This window comes from Panthera onca, chromosome F1, assembly GCF_046562875.1.
Source record: "Panthera onca isolate mPanOnc1 chromosome F1, mPanOnc1 haplotype 2, whole genome shotgun sequence".
NCBI classification, from domain to species: Eukaryota; Metazoa; Chordata; class Mammalia; order Carnivora; family Felidae; genus Panthera; species Panthera onca.
In genome coordinates, this window is record NC_138355.1 from 30,641,020 (window position 1) to 30,661,992 (window position 20,973).

Here is a 20,973-nt window from a genome sequence, read left to right on the forward strand (position 1 = left end):
CGTGTAAGACCTCACTTCACGCCCGGCCACAGTCCTATTAGGTGGAGATATTAGCATCCCAGTTTTTACAGACAAGGAAAATGAGGCCTGTTGCTGAGGCATGGTTAAACAACTTTCTGAGTCATATATCGTAAGCAGTGGAACCAGGATCTGAACCCACGTGAAGTATCTCCTCAGAATCTTGCAAAGGGGAGACTTCCGTCCTCTTCCACCCCAATGCTGATGCTCTCTGTAATCTTGCCCCTGCTGGGCTTCTGGCTACAAGGGGTCCTGATGGAATATCCCCTGACAGCACTACTGTGGCCCGTGGCAGAGCCCCTCCCCACTAGATCCAGCCTCTAGGTCTCCAAGTGCCAGCCAGAACCTGTTGCCAACTAGTCCCTCCCTCCCCCACACCTTTGTTTTCTTCCAGCTGGGCTCCGGCTCCAGTCTGACAGGCACCTGACACAGCCAGCTGGCCCTGCAGGGCCAGATGTTTGCTACACAGGCTGGGCTAGTGGAAGCTCACTGTTTGCTAATGGTGACAAAAGGGGTAGGAGGGAGAAGAAAGGGACAATGATACATGTAACTGGGGGTGGCCAGACTCTTGTGTGGGTCTGCCTCCATCACACCAGCAACACTCTCCCTTGCCCTGTGCGACAGGAGTTCTCACAGGCTCTAGAGGCAGGAGTGTGGACAGGTCCAGCCCCGGGCGGGGGCAGCAGACAGGGCATCAGGGCTATCTCTCTGGCCTGCTGGCAGCCAGGCTGACCTCTAGCCTCTGCTCTGCTCTCTAGGGAGTCCAGACACGATGCCCACAGGCACACCAGACTCTGAATGGGCTAGAATTTCTGGAGATCTGGAATTTTCCAAAACTTTGAAGCAGCGTAGTAGTAAGATGGAACATCAGTTTAGCGAATCACAGCTAGGAGTTAAAAAAAATAATAAATGGAACAAAAATAGTAGCATGCACTGCATTTAGGAAGAATAAATACTGTTTTATGAAACTTTTGGTTTAGTGATCACATACAAATCAACTTCTGGATGTCATTGGAAAATGTATATATCTTACTGTAGGTTACAGTAAAAAGGTTTGAAAGCCAGTGCCTTAGAGCAGAGACCCATCGGAAGCTAGAACCACCTGGGCCAGAGTCCTGACAACAGGACACTGAGTGTCTCTCCCTGCTGAAACTGGACTGCCAGGCCCAGCCAGGCACTGCCCGTGTGAAGGCTGGGAAAGGTCAAGACGACCAGCGTGGGGCCTTCTCTCCCAGCTCCCCTCCCACAGCCAGCTGGGCGGTGCAGGAGATGATTAATCTCTTGAGGTATTTGGGCTGCGTGTGCTGCGTGACACAGGCAGGCCAGGCACTGGGAGCTATGGGGGACCTCCCGACTGCCTGAGCTGCCTCCCTCACACCCACTGAGCCCCAGCCTCTCCCGGCAGAAACACAAAGCCCCAGGTGCCAGGTCCCACAGAACCCTGCCAGAACGTCCTGACGCGGCCCTGGCACCAATGCCAATCCCTTTCCCAGGGGCTGAGCAGGGGCTGGACCCCTGTGGCCAGTATTCACTGACGGAAGTATGAGCCTGTGAATGAGGACTCTTCTAGCCACGGTGGTCTTCCCACAGCTTTCCACACTGGGCTGCTTACCCTGGCTCAGCAAAAGTAACAGAGATCCCTGTACAGTAATTCTGAGTATTTTCAGTTACATATTTCAGGACAAGGATAAAGCAGTGGCCCTGCCAGGGAGGTCTTTAACTTGAAAGGGATGACTGATAGGCAATCTCTTTACTGCCACCTCTAAATGATATGGCAGGAGGTGTTGGCTCACCATGCTGTTCCCCAGACAGGCCTAGCCTCAGCTACACCTGGGGTTTAGGCCTGACCCCAAATGGTAACAAGAGTGTAGGAGGGAGCTCGCTGGGGCTGTGGAAACCCTGAACCTAGCAGGATTCCAATGGGTGTGAGGAACAGAAAGGTCACATAGAGGTCGAGCTGGACATTCTTGCTGGAGTCCGGAGCCTTGTTTTCCAGACAAATTCTCTTGGAATCATTAGGCTGAGATATGGCTGGTGGGTCGGCCTGCAACTTGAGGCCGCTGTGTTCAGATACCTTGTTCTAAGGACAATGCTTAGCTTTTTAACCTTCAGAGGTCTTTCCTGATTATTCTTAGTGGTTATAGAAGAAATGCTTTTCTAGATGCCATTCTGGTAGAAGGAGGCTTACTATTTATAGCTGGAGGTAGGGAGAGAGATTCTGATTCTTTAAATTGGAAGCAAACTAATTGGATTACAGCCAGGGCTGAGCCCTGGGCACTAAGTATAACGGCACAACCTTGCTGTTCTGGGCTTTCCAGAACCTCCTACTTGAGAGCCTTGGAAGTTGTTCAGATGTTAATTAAGCTGCTGCTGCCCCACAGTAGGCAGGTTGCCAGGCAAGGCCTCACTGGAGAGCTCACGCTACTTTCAGCCAGAGCTGGGGTGACAGAGCCCTCATGTGCTGGGTGTGATGGCTCCCATGATGGGGACCCCTGCTGCCTGAGGCATCAGCATTTGACCAGGGGGTGAGGCTACCCGGGCAGGTCACTTCTGAGCTACTTGTCTCAAGGCACTTGCCTGATGAGGACGAAGCTTGCTGGTATTTTCTAGAGGATCATCAGGCCCCTTGAGTCTGATCCTGCCCATGGGTGGGTCAGAGCCTGAATCGGGTTTTACAGGGTTGGATCAGACCTCTACGGCTGGGAGGTCGGGAGGGAGAGGAATTGGAAAGAGGATCCTGGGGGCTGAGGGTTCTCACCAGCCTAGGTGATAACTACCTCACAGCTCAAATCAGAGCAGCTGAAATCGGCCCCTCCCCTCCTTATAAAGGGAAGAACTGGCCAGACGAAACGAACCTCCCGATTCACATCCCTTTCTGCCTCTACGACAGGTGTCTCATCAAGCACAGGAACAGTCCTCCAGAGGCCATGACTTAAACGGATCGAGGCCAGAGGCATCAGAGGCCACCACGGAGCTCAGATGCCAGGGCAGCACGGGGCAGCAGTGGGCAACATGCACCGCCAGTGCCATGCCCTCTCTCCCCTCCCTGTCACGCACCCTCACGGTCGGGAAGCCAGGGATATTGAAGTCTCTGCAGACTTCGCTGTTGGTCTCCTCAGCACAGTCCAGCGCGGCGAGATTCAGTGCTGGCCTCCAGTCTGAAAGGGAAAGCAAAGAAATCAGGTGAAGTAAGAGGGACCGGGACCTCCGCCTGCTCACCCCCAAAGTGCAACATTCCACCCTCACCAATGCCCAGAGTACCTGCCCCTAAGGCTCTCATGAGAAAAGGTCACCCGTTCCTCGGGAGGGGTCTCTGAAATAGTCTGGTTATCCTGTACTTGGCCAGTGCTTAGGACACGGTTAAACAGCTCAGGCAACACTGTCCTGTAAAGGTATCTGTGTTCCTCCATTTTCTGCGGTGGGGGAGGGGCACAGAGGCTGCGGGGGATGACAAAAAATGTGAGATGATCTTGAACGCCCTGGGACCAAGCCCTGGCACTGCCTCTGTCCCTGCTGCCCTCTAGAGAGCATCCATTCCAGAAGGGCGAAGAACATGCCTCAGGAGCTTTAGAATTCCCCAGCGGACGCTGAGTGAAGGCTTCTGCGGCCAGAGGTCCTGGCTGTCGGCCCAGCTTGGCTTGCATGGGCGGCACACGGGGTGGTGAGGACTAGCTCCCCCGTCGGACAGGGAGGCAGGAAACCCAGGGGAGGGAGGGAAAGGCACCTGGAGTCCAGGAACCGCAGGAAAAGAAGCCTGAGGCCAGAGTCTGGAAAGGTTAACAGTTCCCAAGCTGCCTGGGCACCCTGCTCCTTCAACAGGCCCCAGGCTGCAAGTCCCCCCTCCGCTCAAACTCACCGGCAGAGAAAATAATGGCCCCATTCTGGGCCATAGCCCAGGATCTGTGAAAGAGCAAACAAACTTCTCTACCAGGCAGGCCCCCGAGCTCTGGTTCCAGATCGGGTCCCCCTGCTAAGGTTCCACGTTACACTGAGGCTGCTTTGGCTGGAGGGCAAGATACACACACACGTGAGGCCACACAGCCGTGAGGTGGCGATGGACTGGTGCCTGCCACATGGCGCAGAGCTCTAATGGGATTTGGACACACGGGAGACCAGCCCCGGGGACCAAGCACAGGCTTCGCCGGAAGGGCAGAAATTGAGTGGAAGCCTATCAGTCAGCTGACAGGCGCCTGTGTGAGCAATAAGCTCAGAGCCCTGCTCGTGTCTCTGTGACAGTCACAAGCCTGTCCGCCCCAAGTGCTTCTTCATGTGTGCAACCTCACTGCCCAGCTTCCCCACTGTCCTCAGTGAGCACTGACAGCATTACAGGGCATTGCAGGATCAGCCCTGGCTCTCAGCGGCTCCAGGGCCGGAACCACTGCTCTCTGCTCTCTGCCTCAGTCTAGCAGGCCCAGGCAGGGGGCGAGCTTAAAGCCAGCCACCTGTGAAGGAGAGCAGAGCTGCCCAGGTACAGGGTTTTGTCCTGGATCACAGATGAGAGCACCCCAGGCCTCCCTCCTATGGCTCCTTCCTTGCCCAAGGGAGTCCCAGGGAGAGTGGGAAGCACAGGTCGCCTCCTGCGGCCGTCTGGCACACTCAAGGCTTGGCGCCTTCTGTTCTGCATCTCAGGCTCTGCTCACCTTGTGTGGGGAGACTTGGCTACTCTCAAAGGAGTAAGCCAATTAGACAAAAACATGAAAGAGAAGCACTTCCGTGTCCTTCCACCGGTGAGGGCCCCTGGCGGGGGTCTCACAAAGTCACCTGGCAGGGTGACCAAGCACTGAAGGCCTCAACTGCTCCCCTCTTCTCCAAGAGTACAGGCCACCATCCATTGGACCAGAGTCAGTGTCCACTGCCCCTGGGACACGAAGACTGAAGGGGCAGGGAGGGGAGAGAACAGAAAGCTGGTGCTCAGTGAGCGCCTATGACACACCCTGTCTCCACCACGGCCACTGGAGGGGGGGCATCACTCCCCGCACCTTACAAATGAGGCAAGCAACTGAGGCCTCCAAGTTGTCCAAAGGCTACCCGACTCAAACCCACTTCCCTTCCCTTTCCACCTCACCAGGGTCAGGATATTACCCTTCTGTTTTTGCTCTTGGCTCTGATCACAACCTTGAGAGAACGTAAACACAATGCTGTCTTCAAGTAGCATAAATTCTTTAACCCAAACATTCAGTCGCTTTCATAGACTCTCCTCTTAGATGATGATATCACATGTACAGAGTTTATGAAGAGATCATTGTGTGCCTAATTTATCTAGTTAATGTGCAACTACCACTGTGAGACAAAGATCAGAGAACTGTGCCCAAGGCACACATGAATCAATGGTAGATCTGGGATCTGAACCCAGGATTTGAGCTTCTCTTCTGGTCTCAAGAGGGCCCAAGACAGAACAGAGAGCTGCTCTGTTGGCTTGGCAACCAGAAAACCCAGGGAGTGGGGTGGAGGGGGGTGTTAGTAGTGGAGACAGGGGGGAAAGGTGATGCCTGGGAGTTCTCAGACCCCTGCTCCCGAGCAGGTCTTTGACTCCTTCTCTTTATACCTTGATTCTCTTTCCCCCCATGAAAAGGAACCCGTGCCTCTTCGGCCACAGGGGGAAGTGGAGGGGTAGGCTGAGGCCAGTCAGGTGCCGAGAGTGTCAGCTAAGGAAGGTTTCTCAGGAATATCAATGTCAATACCTTAATGAGCCATAATGACATATAAAGATCTGGTTTGATACACTCATCATTCTAGTAACAGTCCAAGGAACAGGGTGCTGTTATCTGGGTGCTCCACTGGTAATGCAAAGCTGCATTTAAGTAAAGTGCACTCCTGTCAAAGAGGAAGAGAACTGGGCGAGGGAGGCTTTTTAAAGTGTCAGGTGACTTAAACACTGCAATCTGCAGGCCTAACACCTAACATTAGCAGTTATCAGACCAGCCCCGCTCCTGGGGAGAAAAAAGTTTCCTATTGCAATTACTGCCCTGGCGAAGTAATTTCTCTATTAACAACAGAGTAAATGAGCAAGTGTAGAAGGGAAGGATGGGGACACAAGCATAACTAGGACAGCTATGGTCTCTGAGGTGGTGAGTAAAGAGACACCCATAGTAAGGGGGGTCATGGGCTCCTTCTGGAGTGCTAGGCAGTATCCCCACCCCCACTCACCAGTCCAGGAAGGGGCATGGACCCAGAGCCACATGTCTTGATTATGGCTATAAGTGGCCAAAGCACCAAGAGCTGCCCATGTTTTCTTTCTGGGCCTCCTGGGTCAAATGGGGGCCAGGGTGGATGGTCTCTCCTCTCCTTTCCAGCTCCAACAGCTGTTCAAGCGCTTAATGGCAAACTCTCGCCAAGAAAAATGGCCGTTAGTCCTTTGCGTGTTAAGCAAGCCACTATTAAGGCAGAGGCCAGACCCACCCAAACCACCAAGAGCCAGTCAAGTCGAGTGGTCAGAACTGGACCCCCATCCAACTCTCCAGGAGTCCTCCTGACAAGGAGTTAGCCAGTGCCATGCTGTCTCCACCACACCCCTGCCTCCTTGTTGTAGACTTCTGGGCAGTGAGGTCATGGGATAGACCAAATGCCTTCCCTAGCCCTCACACTGGCTGACACTCCAGGTCTAAGTCCAGAAGAGCCACAGCACCAGCAGAAGGCCCAGTCACTACATTCTCACTTGGAATCCCATGAGGCTCATGCCATCGGCCTGGATGAGTGTTCAGCGGGCTCCTACCCTGTGCCAGACTCTGCACTAAGGCATCACAGGGGTACAAGTAAGAGAGGTGGTCTACACCATGGGAAAAAAAAAAAAAAAAAGAGGCAAACCAATGCTGTTCAGCATCACTCAAACATCCATGCCTTATAAATGTCATCTCCATGGCTTTGCAGGGGCCATTTTCCCACCTGTACCCTCCCTCCTTCACCCACTTCTCCACCTGCCTGGGCTCGAGAGAGAGAGAGAGGGGCTCACGAACCTCCTCCAGCATCTGTACTATCTTGGGCAAGTTACTTAATCTGTTAAAAACAAAATACAATCGACTGCTCCAATATTTTCTCATAAAGATTATATGTAATAGTGGCCCTTAGCAAAGTGCCTGGCATAAGGCAAGTGTGAAAACTGCTAAAATGATGGCCTTTGGTGACCAGATTAGCCTCCTGTGACTTCCCCCTTCCCTCAATTCCTACAAGAAATGGCTGAGCCACTCCTTTGTCCCTTTTCAAACACAGCTTCTTACTGTGGCCAATTCTCCTGCTGTGTGTAGCTCACTTCCCAAACCCAAACTGCAATGTAAACAATGCTTTGCACACAGAGGTCACTCAACAAATATTTACTCATTGATTAGCCAGTGAAGAGTAATGAAGACTTAAAATGAATGCAATCAATTTCCCAAACATCTAGTGACACAATAAGAGCTGCTCCTGAATAGAAAGGGATGAGCCAGATCTTTCGAAGCCAGTGTGCTAGTCCGTGGCAATGACTGCCCCAGAGAACCTATCCTACAAGTCACTGAACAAATGAGCCCGAGCCAGTCAGATGAAATGCCTGAGGCCAGCTGGGCCGGGTTGCAAATTTTTTCTCTCCCCCCATGGCCTTCCACACTCTCACTGCTTCTACCCCAGATACTCATCCCATTGGCAGAAGGCAGGGGCCACACTCCCACAGGCCCATGATGGTGTCTGAGCCTTCTGCTGGCCCACAACCATTTTCTCAAGGAACCTCGGGAATACAGAGGTGATGTGAGAATAACCCTGGCTTCCCAGCAGGGCCTCCCCCTTGGACTGGAGTAGGGGCATTCTCTATCACTGCAGGCTGACACCAGATTCGGCCACTGCTATCCTCCCACAGGATCTTGTTAAGGGGGCTGACCCATCCCCGTGGCTCGTGAGAGACCTCCGGTTCCCACCTCAATTTCCCACTTCCCACTGACTGATTCATCTCCTCAGACTTCGAGGCTTTCATTTTCCTTCCTCAGATTAAGTTATGATTGGTGTTTTTTAGGGGGAGGCTGTCCCTCTGTACACTAGGGAAAGACCCCTTTTGGAAGTGGCAACCCTCATCCAGGAGTAAGCTGGGTCAGTGTCTGACTATGCAATTCATTGGAAAACCCTGGGTCGCAAGAGGCCAAACATATGAGTCAGCTGGAAGCTAACCCTTCCCTCCAACGTTCTTAAGATAGAAGACTCTTCTAGGCTGGGTTCATCTGCAGCCATTAAAGACCTCTCACGGCCTCAAGATGGAAACTGATCTGGGGATTTTTATGATTTTCAGGCCCTCAATGTCCCCTGAGGTGTTCCGGCTGCATGTTCAACATTCTTCTTCCTCCCTTCTGCCCTGACCAGATGTGTTGACATCACTGAAACAGTGTGAAGAGCTGCTGAGAAATGGCTCATTCCGGTGATGGGACCAGAGAGGCATGCAGACACGCGTCTACATGTACACTGGAGGTAAAACAGTTTATCGGTTTTGTCAAAAATAACATTCTGGGACCACGTGGCTAACAGGTGTATGCATCTTTCCAGCTCGCCACTTCAGTCGCCACTACGCAAGCTGCTCACGGTGAGTGGTGGCCTCGGTTTGAAAACCAACACCTACAAATGCACTTTTCTGCCACGAATGGCTGAGTTTATCAAGAAATACCAACAGCACAACGAGGAAACAGCGGTTCCAGTTCTCTTTCTAGAAAGAGGCCTATTCCCCAAGATGCCCTCAGTCAGTGACCATTTCCAGTCCGGGGCCCTGCGAGGGCCCTAGCACCACAATCAGGAAGTAGCTCCATTCGGAGGCAGCAAATCAGAAGCCAATCACTACCACCCCACCCACCAAACACCTACTACCTGGGTGAGGCAGACGTGTGAACCCACAGAGATCTTTAAACTGTGGAAAGGAAATCGAGATAGTGCATGTTATGTACTTACCCAGGGAGGTGTCAGACATACAGTAAGCACTCAGTACATATTAATTACTATTATGACCATATTTTTTCAGCTCTAGTCTTAAGTTTTTAAAAAATTTACCATTTCTGCAACAGAGCACGCCTTTAAATCTCTATACATTCAGTGGTCTTGTCATCTCTCTACCCCTCAGGCTGTCAGTAAATGAATGGTGTGTATCACAATTGAGGGACTCTTAGAATCAAGGAAATATGGTCAGGCCAGAGAACAAGAACGTGGAGCAAGGGCCAAACACATACGGAGAGGCTGTCTTCAGTGGGGCCTCTGGGTTCCTTTGGTTAAAGCAAAAGGGTGTGGAAGGATTCATGGCCAAGGGGAAGAGAGAGAAGGATGTGGCCCAGAAGCTAATTAACTGGAGGCAGCAGGTCAGGAGAGGCCTGGAACCGAGGCAGGAAAACGCTGTCTCCAAAGTAGAGCTAAAAAAAGAAGTCTAAGTAGCAGCTGGGTCAACTAGCCAAGGGGTTGTTGGGGCGGCAGACGGAATGTCAGTTCCTTTTGTCCTTAGTACCGATCCCACAGCAGCGGAAGAACTCCGTAGGAAGGTGAGACGGGTCCCTGGGCGAGAGGAAGTGGACTGCCACAGGCGACGGTAGAAGAGGCAGTAAGGTGTCAGCCTAGCAATCGGAGGAACAAAGGACCCCGGCGCAGGGATGGGGGCGGTAAGCCGGTAGAAGACGGGCAGAAAAGCAGAGCAGGTGCGAGGGCCCAGGCCGCCGGGAGGGGAGAGAAGCTTGGCACACCTGCCAAAGGGAGAGAGGAGGCGCGGGAGCCAAAAATGGAGTCGAGGGCTGGAAACCGCGGAGAAGTGCAAAGCGGCCGAGAGAAAGAGGTGGGCGAGGCGATGGGCCGGTGGGAGAGGCTCACGGCCCGACAGGTGGAGGGGGTCGGCCGGGGTGGGGGATGGCGCGAGAGGCCCTCCGGCCCGCCTCTCACCTTTGACGTCGTTGGCCAGCGCCTTCCACGTCGGGGCGAAGGCGATGCAGTGGCCGCACCAGGAGGCGAAGAACTCCACGGCCCAGGCGCTGCGGGAGCCCAGCACGGCGCCGCGTACCGTATCCGCCTGCAGCAGCGTCAGCGGGTCGGAGGACGAGTAGAGCGCGGAGCGCGGGGCCGCGCCGGCGCCGGCCACCGCCAGCAGCAGCAGCAGCAGCGACGGCGGCGGCCCTGAGCGGCGGCCGCACCAGCGCATCCTCCGAGCCGGCGCCCACCACTGCGCACCAGTTTCGGACGAGTCGGCGCCCGACCGCTCCGCCGCTCCACCGGCGTCCGTCGGGGGGAGGAGCCACGGGGCCCCGCCCCCTAGGCCCGGCCCCGCCTCTTTCCCCGCCCCGTGGTCCGCCGAGGCCTCGGAGTCAGCGCTAGAGTGTTCGGCGGCAGGGGGCGGGGAGCGCAACCCCGGCCCTGGAGCCCCCCACTCCAGCCCTCCAGGAGAGGGGCGTTTGCCCTGCAGAGGCCCCGACCGGTGTTCCGGTCGCTGTTGGGGACTCGAGGAGGTCATTTGGCTTCTCACGAGCCTCGTATCTAACGGAAAAGGAGTAAATTGGAATAGATTGGATCGATTTACGCTGTACCAAGAGAGTTCTGGGGATCCCTCCACGCAATAAGACATGAGTTAGAAGCAGGTGAGAGAGAAGAGGGAGGTCTCTGAGTCTGTGATCATCATGACCCCACAAGGATGAGATGTGCCCACACCCCTGAGGTCTGTGACCATCCAAGGGAAACCGTATTTGAGGGCTTTCTAATCATGGATGAGAAGCCCCCTCTCCACACTAAGCTGCGCTGGATTGGCATGGCCATTGCGGTGGAATCAGTGTATCCTCAGCACACAGGTCTGGCCACCCTGGTAAGGTCATGAGGGGATTCCTCCAGTGGACCCCCACATCTAATTCCCCAGCCTACTAGAAGCCCTCTGTACTCAAGTGTCCCTCTCAAAAGTAACCCTCTAACTAATTTTGTGTCTGTGTGTACTAAGGTGTTAATGGTTAATTTATTTCCCTGGTCACATTTGTAGCCCCTAGACTGAGTTATTTTACAGGGAGAGAGAGCTCCTGGGAGGGTTGTCTCACATAATCTTTTTCCTTTGTGTTTGTGGGCTAGCTCACTCATCTGTGAGCCATCTGGGACTGGACTCATTATTCATTTAACATTTATTGAGTGGTTTCTTTGTGCCAGACACTGCTCTAGGTACTAAGAATAAGACAGTAAACAAAACTGAGATTATGCAGTCATGGGCTTACATTCTAGTGAGGCTAGGGATAGAGAGATGATACACAAGTAAATGTAGATGTGATGGTGACAAATGCTATGAAGAACTAGGGTAGAAATAGAGTGACAGAGGAAGTGCTGTTTTATTTTAGACAGCGTGGTCGGGGATGGGCCTACCCCTAATATTTACAGGGCCATGGTCAACGGCACAAATGGAGGCCCACATACCGTATGTGTATGTACTGAAAAAGTACAAACCAAGTTAAACTGGTATGTAAAATTCATATCCTTTCATTGTGACAAGTATACCTTCATCATAATCTGGAAGGCCAAATTTAAGTTTAGAATTCTTGGACTCCTCCAAGATGTGCACTAGAATGGGGTGGCTTAGGTGGTAACCGGTCCCTGGCCCTCGATCTTCCTCCTACTCTTCCTCCTCCTACTCTTTGTACTCCAGCTCTGTCTCGTACTTCAAGGGGCCATGTACCCACACTATCATATCTGGATCTGCACATCCACACCTCCTACAAATAGCTGTTCCTTGGCTCCTCCAAAGGACGGAAAAGCCAACACAGTCTCTAGAAGCTGGCCTTGTGCTATCGGGACAGAGAATTCTAGGGTCTCAGGTACACACAATATTGTCTAAGAAGGGGTGACGAGCAGAAGCTTTGGGTGGGCACATCCCCGTGGCGCATGGACTTCTTGCTCTGTGGAAAGGCGTGTGGTTAGAAGAGGCCAGAGAGGGGTGCCTGGGTGGCTCAGTTGGTTGAGTGTCAGACTTCAGCTCACGTCATGATCTCCTGGCTTGTAGGTTTGAGCCCTGCATCAGGCTCTGTGCTGACAGCTCAGAGCCTGGAGCCTGCTTCAGATTCTGTGTTTCTGTCTCTTTCTCTGCCCCTCCCCTGCTTTTGCTCTGTCTCTGTCTCTGTCTCTGTCTCTCTCTCTCTGAAAAATAAATAAACATTTAAAAAGAAAGAAAGAAAAAGAAGTGGGCCAGAGAGCTCAGAACCCAGGTAGGGGCTTTTCTTGTCCCAGTCGTTTTTTGTTTTTTGTTTTTTGTTTTTTTTTTTATGTTTACTTATTTTTGACAGTGAGAGTGGGGCAGAGAGAGGGGGAGACAGAGGATCCAAAGCCAGCTCCACGCTGACAGTAGAGAGCCCTATGCAGGGCTTGAACTCACGAGCTGTGAGATCATGAGCTGAGCTGAAGTTGGAAGCTTAACTGAGCCACCCAGGCACCGCTTGCCCCAGTCTTAAGACAGTCTTAATGAGGTAACATTTGAGCCAAATGAAGTATGAGAGGGACCTTGTGGCAATCTGGGATATGAGCATTCCAGGCAGAGATCTGGATGTTAGGGCTTTTGCTCCTTTCCTGTATTCATAGTCTCAATGCCCAGAGTCTTGAACTGCATAAAGAAATTATATGTTGACCGCTTGGAGTGTTAGTACCTCCCCAAACTCCCACAGCCAATTCCCGATGCTGAGCGCTCCTCCCTGCCTGCCGGTCCCTGAACAGCTTTTGCTACCCCACTTCCCTCACTCCGAGCAGCCATTAGGACCAGTTGTGGCCCAGGGTCATCAGGATAGAGTCCTAATAGTCTTTTGATTCCTGGGGTTGGAAGTATTCCAGTGGTTGGATTGGGTGCCAGTAAAAGTCAAGTGCCTTTAAGTGTGTCTATTGTTAAACAGTGCTGTAGTTATCTTCCCCCAGAGGCCTGAGAATTAAGGAGACAATGTCTGCTGAACATGCTGAGCACCTGTGAGAGACACCACAGATGTGTACACAAAGATTTGCTTGTTCACGTATCTGTTTCAGAGCATCAGAAATGGAAAAGAACCCAAACTATTTGAATGAAGTAGAGAAAGTTGCTTGGCAAGGGGGTCAAAGAAGTTAGGAGTGAGAGCTGTCATATCTAGGGCTTCAATATCTCAGAATAGGGATTTCAACTTTTTCACGTCTTGGAAGCCTGTGTTCAAACAGAATCTTGAAAGGAAACTTGAACAGATAAAAAAGCAAGCTAAAGGGTGTGACCTAGAGTGATAACCACTTTCTGTGGTCTGTGGGTCTTCTTGGGAGCCCTGGGGCTCTCCGGACCACCGTCTGAAAACCACTGGTCTAGAATTGAAAGCAGAAAACATAAGAATCAACTTGTGCTGGCTGCCCTTCCAGAAGCTTCCTGGGATAAAAAGATGGCAAAGAAGGAGATGTACTCAGGAGTGGGGTATGGAGGGGGGAGGGGAAAGAGGAGGAAAACACTGAAAGTGGGGGGACTTAGGAATTCCTACCCAGGTCCCCTGCTCCCCTTCCTACATACAAGCTGTAGGAAAGTGAGCCAAAGGAACCAGATGAGAGAGTATTAGATAATACTTTGCACCTGCTGTTCTAAACACTTAAGGACATTACTCATTTAATCTTCACACCAATTCTATGAGGTTGATAGTATTATTATCCCATTTATACAGATGAGGAGACTGAGGTAGAAGGAGCCCTGTTGACTTTCCCACTTGTGAATCATTCATGTATTATGCATGAATAAAAGAGAGGGAATTTGGGAGTCTGTCAACCAAAATAAGACAGATGGTCAGAGGAATGCAGCTTACATACAAATACAGATAATTATGGTGAGCAACAGGATTGTGTTTGGTAAAACATGTCACCCGGTAGCAGACCATTAGATGACTTCCCACTCACTCATCTGCACCGAGCATGAGAAAGGGTGTGTGCAGCTAGCTAGAAGGCAACTGCCTAGCAGCCAAGGGACCTTTGCTTTGTCCCTTCAAGACTCACCTCTTGGTCTTACAGATGAACTTTTCAATAGCCAGGGCTGGTTAGAATACCAATTCTGAAAGCGGAGAGAGAGGTATAAGATTCTGTGTCGTTTAGGTACGGCAGGAAAGAGAAACCACATTCGAAGATTCATTAATGGAAGGACTGTCTACAGAGGTGGGTGAAGGGAACTGACAAGAGCTGTGAGGTCCTTCGTGACTAACAACAGCAAGAAATCTTTTTAGTGCCCCTCCACTGGGGGAGATAAGGTGAAGGAACTTTGTGAGGAAAACCTGTGGGAGCTGGGGTCAAGGAAGAGGGGCCACCCAACCACAGCTGTAATTGCAAAATGCCACCACTGCCAGGAACACAGGGAAGTGTGGGGGAGAGCAGTGAGGCACCAGGAGAGTCTCACCTCTACTACCTCTTTCTCTTCTAGTCCTCTAACAGTGCCTCCCATTGGCCAAACACAATCAAAGCTGGAAGGGGTGGGGGTGGGGGCGGCCCTGGCTATCGTTCATAGAAGTTGATTTCCAAGACAAAAGGCAGGTTGGAAGAGGGTGGAGAGGAGAGAAAATACTACTAGTAGAGAATACCCTAGAACAGGGTCCCTAAATGCGGGTCTTTGAGGCCTTAGAAATGAGAATAGAAAACACAAACATCCCTGACCATCTTTCTGTGAGTCTCTTGGGCGGGAGGGGAGGGCCAGACATCCACCTGACCACTGGAGAGAGAGAGCCATTGGAAGAGGGCTGCTAAGCAGTTCCTTCTGGGCTCCTCGTTCACCCTGTTCGCACTTGGTCCGGCTGCCTTATTCTCATCTGTAGAGAAGACACAGGCTCAGAAAAGTGAAGGGATTCGCTTGAGACCACACGGCAAGTATGGGTTCATAACCCTCCCGGGAGCTTCCCTGGAGTAATCTGAAACCCTGTACTTGGAGGGCAGGGAGAGACCGAAGCAAGAGGCAGGCCAGTCCAGGTTGACAGCTGGCATTTCTATTAAGTAAAGGGAACTTACATGTGAGGCTTGTCTTGGGCGGCAGCACGACTAACGGATTCCTGCGCTTGCCTGCCAAATCTTAAGAGGCCTCTAACTGGTTCAGTCACATAAACCATGTTGGTGTTCTTCACACCACATCGCTATCTCAAGACTGTGTCCTTGGAGGAGCCCTTCGGAGCGGGAAAGGAAGGAGAGCCCACATTCCAAGAACGGGGGAGGGGAGGAACCTCTGAGTGCCTGGGGGCCAGCTCATGGGGCGGTCGACAGTCACGTCTTTTTGATGACCTTCCTCAACAGCCCGGTAATGGCAGACTCCATTTTTGTTGGGCCGTCCAACATGACTGTGGGAGGATTGAGACGGGGACGTGTATGAATGGGATATCTGGGGCCGAACCCAGTGTTCGTGTAGAGCTTCCCCAGTCCCTAGGTCACTTGGTGGCAATTCAGAAGGAACAGGCACCCCCACCCTTTCCACACACACTGCCCTTCCCTCCCCCACCCCCACCCCCCCAGAAGGAAACTATTTAAAGTAGAATGAAGATAAAAGTCTATACACTCAAGACCTTGTTTGGGCTCTCTGACTAATGTCAGGAATGAAACATTTTGGGGACCTGCAAGTTGTCAAATGAGGCCTGAGGTCAAAAGCAAGAAGACCACACCCTGAGTGCCCAGTCTTCCCCCTCCAAGGCTTCTGGAGACTTTGCCAACTTGTTGATACTGTAGGATTTATTTGGGGGGAAATTTAGGTTTCTGGAGTAGGTGTCCTAATTTAAAATATCTTCTGCTGTGACTTAAGGGTGAGTCCTGTAGTTCTCGTATAATAGATAAATACAAATAACTACAAAGTATAACACTAGTCCTGAGAAGGGGCAGAATTAAACTTTGCTTATAACAAAAGGCTTCTCAGAACTTGCCTGAAGAGAAGACAAATACGCATGTGCACGTGGAGGGAGGGGTGGGAAGAGCAGGCACAAGTTGGAAGACAGCAGTCACCTGAGGCTGTGGGGACACCCTCCTTCTACCTCAAAGCTACTAGTTTGGGAGCTCTTTTAGAAGACACTGGGTATGGCAGATGAGCACCTGGTCTGTGGAGTGAAGATACTTAGCTTTCAGTCCTTGGCAACTGCCTCCACCTCTCTGAGCTTCAGTTTCCTCACCTGTAAAATGGGTACAGAGGCTACTCGAGTTTTGGAGTTCTTGTCTATGAATGCTGTGGTGATTGTATTTTTTCTTTCCTTTTCCTTTCCTTTTCTTTTTTTAGAGACAGAGATGGAGAAAGAATCCCAAGCAGGCACCACACCCAGAACAGAGCCTGATGCAGGGCTCAATCTCACCAACAGTGACCTGAGCTGAAATCGAGAGATGCCTAACCGACTGAGCCCCCCTGGCGCCCCCAACTGTTGTGATTTTCTTATTCAGCTGTGGTTCCACCGCACCTCAGACTAGTTTCACCAGTCCAAGGGGGTAAAAATTTCTATTTTGAGATACCTATCCAATTTTCAATTTCCTAAATGCTTTTTTTTTTTTTTTTAATGAAATGAATAAGGATGAATGGACAAGCACAGAGTACTGTTAGGGCACTAAAACTATTCTGTGAGATATTGTAGTGGTGGATACATGTCCTTTTACATTTGTCAAAAACCACAGAATGCCCAACACCAAGAGCGAACCCTAGCAATCCGTAGACTTAGGGTGATAATGATGTGCCTAGTTCATAGGTCTTAACACATGTGTCACTCGGGAGCAGGATGTTGATGGGGGTGGGGGAGGTATGCACGGTGACAGGGGGTATGTAAGAACTCACTGGATGTTCTGCTGAATTCTTCTGTGAACCTAAAACTGCTTGAAAAGATACAATCTATTTTTTTTTTAATGAAATGATGAGGGGTGCCTGGGGGGCTCAGTGGATTAAGTGTCTGACTTCGGCTCAGGTCATGATCTCATGGTTCATGAGTTTAAGCCCCAATTGGGCTCTGTGCTGACAGCTCAGAACCTGGAGCCTTCTTGGGATTCTGTGTCTCGCTCTCTCTCTGTCCACCCCCACCCCCACTTGTGCTCTGTCTCTCTCAAAAATAAATAAAAACATTAAAAATTTTTTAAAATAAAATGAAATGATGATAGCGGATGGATAACTAAAAAAAAAAAAAATGTATCCTTAATGGAAAAATTTAAAGTTGGCACCCTGGTTTTGTTTTTTTGTTTTTAATTTTTTTAATTTTTTTTTTTTTTTTTTTTTTACTTTTGAGAGAGACAGGGCACCAGCGTGGTAGAGGCAGAGAGAGAGAGAGAGAGAGAGAGAGAGAGACACAGAATCTGAAGCAGGCTCCAGGCTCCGAGTTGTCAGCACAGACCCTGACGTGGGGCTCGAACCCATGAAATGGGGAGATCATGACCTGAGCCAAAGTCAGACACCCAACCAGCCGAGCCACCCAGGTGCCCCGTTGGCACCCTATTTTGGTCCCTAAAATAATTTGGGAATTTTGGTGGCCCATAAAACACCACAAAAAGAATTTATGTGATCGACTTGCTGTTGAATGTGTAAAGGTAAGGCCACACTTGGGCATAGAGGCCTGGTCTCACCAGCAGAGTAAGGGCATTTCTGGTGCCAATTACCCCCCTGCAGAAAGACATTTTCCCATCTGGAATTTGGGGCTTGGAGAAAGCAGCCCTGGTGAGCTGCACAGAAGGGCATAAGATGCACAGATCTCAGCAGAAAGCTAATAGTAATAATGTCTCTGTTGGCAATCATTGCGAGCTTACTGTGGGCCGAGCACGCTGCCAAGCAAAGGGGTGTGGGGTGGGGGCTGAGGGTCTGTGTCCATGAGTAATGCTGCTGGATCCCCTCTTGAGTAAGGAACAAGCAGAGATTCAAATTTCTCTGCTTTCTTACGGATAAAGCTGATTGCAGAATGTGGCTCAGACGCCCACAAAGTATTCCTTGTACTTCACCTTCGAATTAAAACTGTCTCCTAACTACAGGCCCTCTCTAGTAAGCTGACCAGGTGGATGAGAAGATGCCCTCCCACGGCTGGCAGATCTCAGAGGAGACTCAGCCTCTTAGCCCAAGAAACCTCCACACGGGGAGAGGAATTTCTGTGTCCTTGGACTGGTCTACACAGTAGTCCCACCAGCCCCCATCCGCAGTTTTCTTCTCCATGGTTTCAGTTACCTGCAATCAAGAGGAACCAGAAACAGACGATCCTCCTTCTGACTGATGGTCAGAAGGTCAGTGGTAGCCTAACGCTACATCACAAGGCCCAGGTCATTCCCCTCCCTTCAGCTCATCACGTAGGCATTTTATCACCTCATATCATCACAGGAAGAAGGGTGAGTAGTACAGCGCAGTAAGAGATTTGGAGAGAGAGAGACATAACTTTTATTATAGTATAGTCTTACAATTGTTCTGTTTAATATTATTGTTGTTCATCCCTTACTGTGCCTGATTTCTAAATTAAACTTTATCATAGGTGTGTATGCACAGGAAAAACATAGCATATACAGAGTACAGTGGTTTTGGCATCCACTGAGGATCTTGGAACAAACCCCCTGCAGAAATGAGGGCCGGATTACTGTATGTAGTATTGGGAGTTTCCGGACCTTTTCTCAAAGTGGTTGTGCCATTTTATATTCCCACCAACAACGTATGAGAGTTCAGCTTGTTCCACATCCTTGCCAGTATTTGGTGGTATCCATATTTTTTTGATGGTAGCTATTCTGGTAGGTGGGTAGTGGCATCCCATTTTGTTTTAGTTTGCATTTCCCTGGTAACTAATGGTTGGACATCTTTTCGTGGTTCTTCTTAAATCTTTTTGTGTGTATGAAGTATTGAAGTGTTGTGGACCTTTTTAAAGATTGGGTTGACTTATTACTGAGTCATAAGTGTTCTGTGTATATATATATATTTGCTAGATGCAAATCCTTGCAGATATATGCTTTACACACATTTTCTCTCAGCCAAAAGCTCACCTATTCATTTTCTTGATGGTGTCTCTTGAGAAGCTTTTCATTTTCATGAAGTCTAATTTATCTTTTTTTTTCTCTTAAGGTTTGTACTTTTTATGTCCTAAGAAGTCTTTGCCTACCTCAGAGTCACAAAGATTTTCTTATGTTTTCTTCTGGATTTCTTCTAGAAGTTTTATAGTTTTAGCTTTTACATTTGTTTACATATGCTAAACTTTTTGAGGAATTCTTTAATTAGGAGAAGTCCTCTGATTTTGTGTCTTTGTTTTTCCCAAAATTATTTTGGGTATTCTAGTTCTTTACATTTCTGTAGGAATTTTAGGATCAGCTTGTCAATTCTAAAGTTTTAAAAAACGTGCTGGGGTTTTTATTGGGATTGCATCGCATCTATAAATCAATTTGGTTTGCCACATTTTAATTTTTTAAATTAGCTAATGTTTTAAGCAACGCTCTATGCGTAATCAGGCCAGGAAGCAGGGATCCCAGGCTAGATTGCTAAAACCTTTCGCCACATCATGAGGGTAGAATGAAGCAATCTCGATATAGCTCATGCAAGAGAATAGGTCTGCAGGCCCTGAAGCAAGCTAGCTGCAGACTGCTCTGTAATCATGTCTGTTTTGTGCATTTATTACCTCATGTTATTCATTTGCTTGCTGTGACCTCTCAGAATTTTAGTCAAGTCTTTGAAAATTCCAGCCTATCTTAGCAGTGCTATGAGCTGAAGCCAGGGCTGTGAGCTCTAGCCATTGTGGTGGGGATAGCTATAAAGGAAGCAAGAGAATTTCAAAAGCATGTCAGAACTCAACAGGAACAAGATCTGAGACTCTTGGTCAGCTGCAGGGGCTGCCTGAGATTCTGGGATTTGTCTGAACAAAGAACACCTTCAGAAGACTCTTGGTTACGCTGGGTGAAATCCTTAACTGAACTGGCTAAAGCAGGAAAGGGGAATCGATTGCCAGGAGGGACCAATTCGAGAATAAGGCAAAGGCCTATCTGGCCTCGGAGAAACCATGGTTCCATAGTTCTCTCTGCACTTCTAGTCTCCACATTGGCTTTAGTCTCTAAGCCTGGCTGCTTCCAAAAGTCTAGAACCGTAGTCATATGCTTTCATCTTTGAGGTCAGGAGGAAAAGACCAAACTTCTCTCCTGACCCTAGTTTGAGAAATACTGGAGAAAAACTCTGGCCAGGCTTGGGTTATGTGTTCATTCCCTGATCAATCCCTGTGATCAGGGAGATGGGGTATCACCACTGGCTCATCCCAGGCAGTGTATCCATTCCTATAGGTAGCCGGGTGAGCACAGTACTGGCAGCCCCAACCAGAACTACATGTCTGGAGTAAGAAAGGAGTTTTCCAGAGAAAAAGGACTACTGCCATCTGGGAAAGAGGTCAGATGGGGCTGTGCGGACCAAGGCAGAAGGTGCAGATGGCCACCACAAGGAGGTGTAAGTGTAAGGATCCACTGGGAGAATGTGAGGGTCTAACACAGTGCCTGGGACAGTAGGGCTCAACTAATCGTTGTTTTTAAGAATAGTCGGGAAGGCTGAGGTCTGAGTACACCTGGAAGTCACAGTACCTATGTCGAGATGTGCCATGAATGTACCAGGGATTTTCAGGTGTCCAGATAAACTTGGCTCAAGCCATTTGGGTGCAGAAATGGGGAGAAACTTATGTAAAGAAGAAAGAATATCTTGCAAGAATTTGCCTCACCCACAGGAAGCTCTCAGAGCGTGTTGTGTGAATTGCCCAAATGAAATATGGAGTGTTCGTATGTTCTCAGGTGACCATATCAGCATCCAGATGTTATTTTATGCATTCTTATTTTACGATGGCCTTGCTGTCCGCAAACACCCTGGACAGAGGCAGAGAGGCAGTTTTAGACTTCTTCCCAGACTGTCCTCTGGACCACAGCGCCTCATTCCCTGCTTGACACCTTCCGGTGACTTCCCATCCACTTAGGAAATCCACATCTGTACCTCGGCCTAAAGGCGCTACCTGCGGCTCAGACCCCATCTCCCACCCCTGCTGCTCTGCCCCTCACTGACCATGCCACAAGCCTGTGCTCACTGATGCGGTTTTCTTTTTTAATTTTAAA

At 50.1% G+C, this 20,973-nt stretch overlaps 1 protein-coding gene and 1 long non-coding RNA gene across 2 annotated transcripts in view; one reads left to right on the forward strand and one right to left on the reverse strand.

Annotated features, from left to right (window-relative positions):
* The window catches only part of QSOX1 (quiescin sulfhydryl oxidase 1), a 35,517-nt gene extending 25,070 nt beyond the window's left edge, over positions 1 to 10,447 (reverse strand). The window contains exons 1-2 of the mRNA XM_060643814.2: positions 9,883 to 10,447; positions 3,076 to 3,176 (exon numbers count right to left, since the gene is read on the reverse strand). Of these exons, the coding sequence (XP_060499797.1) occupies positions 3,076 to 3,176; positions 9,883 to 10,447 (666 nt within the window). The remainder of the gene's footprint in view (positions 1 to 3,075; positions 3,177 to 9,882) is intronic.
* On the forward strand, positions 10,340 to 18,775 carry LOC132686190 (uncharacterized). Its single transcript, XR_009613502.2, has 3 exons — positions 10,340 to 10,571; positions 16,181 to 16,383; positions 17,899 to 18,775. It is a non-coding gene; the product is annotated as an uncharacterized LOC132686190 (long non-coding RNA).
* The last annotated feature ends 2,198 nt before the right edge of the window (positions 18,776 to 20,973 follow it).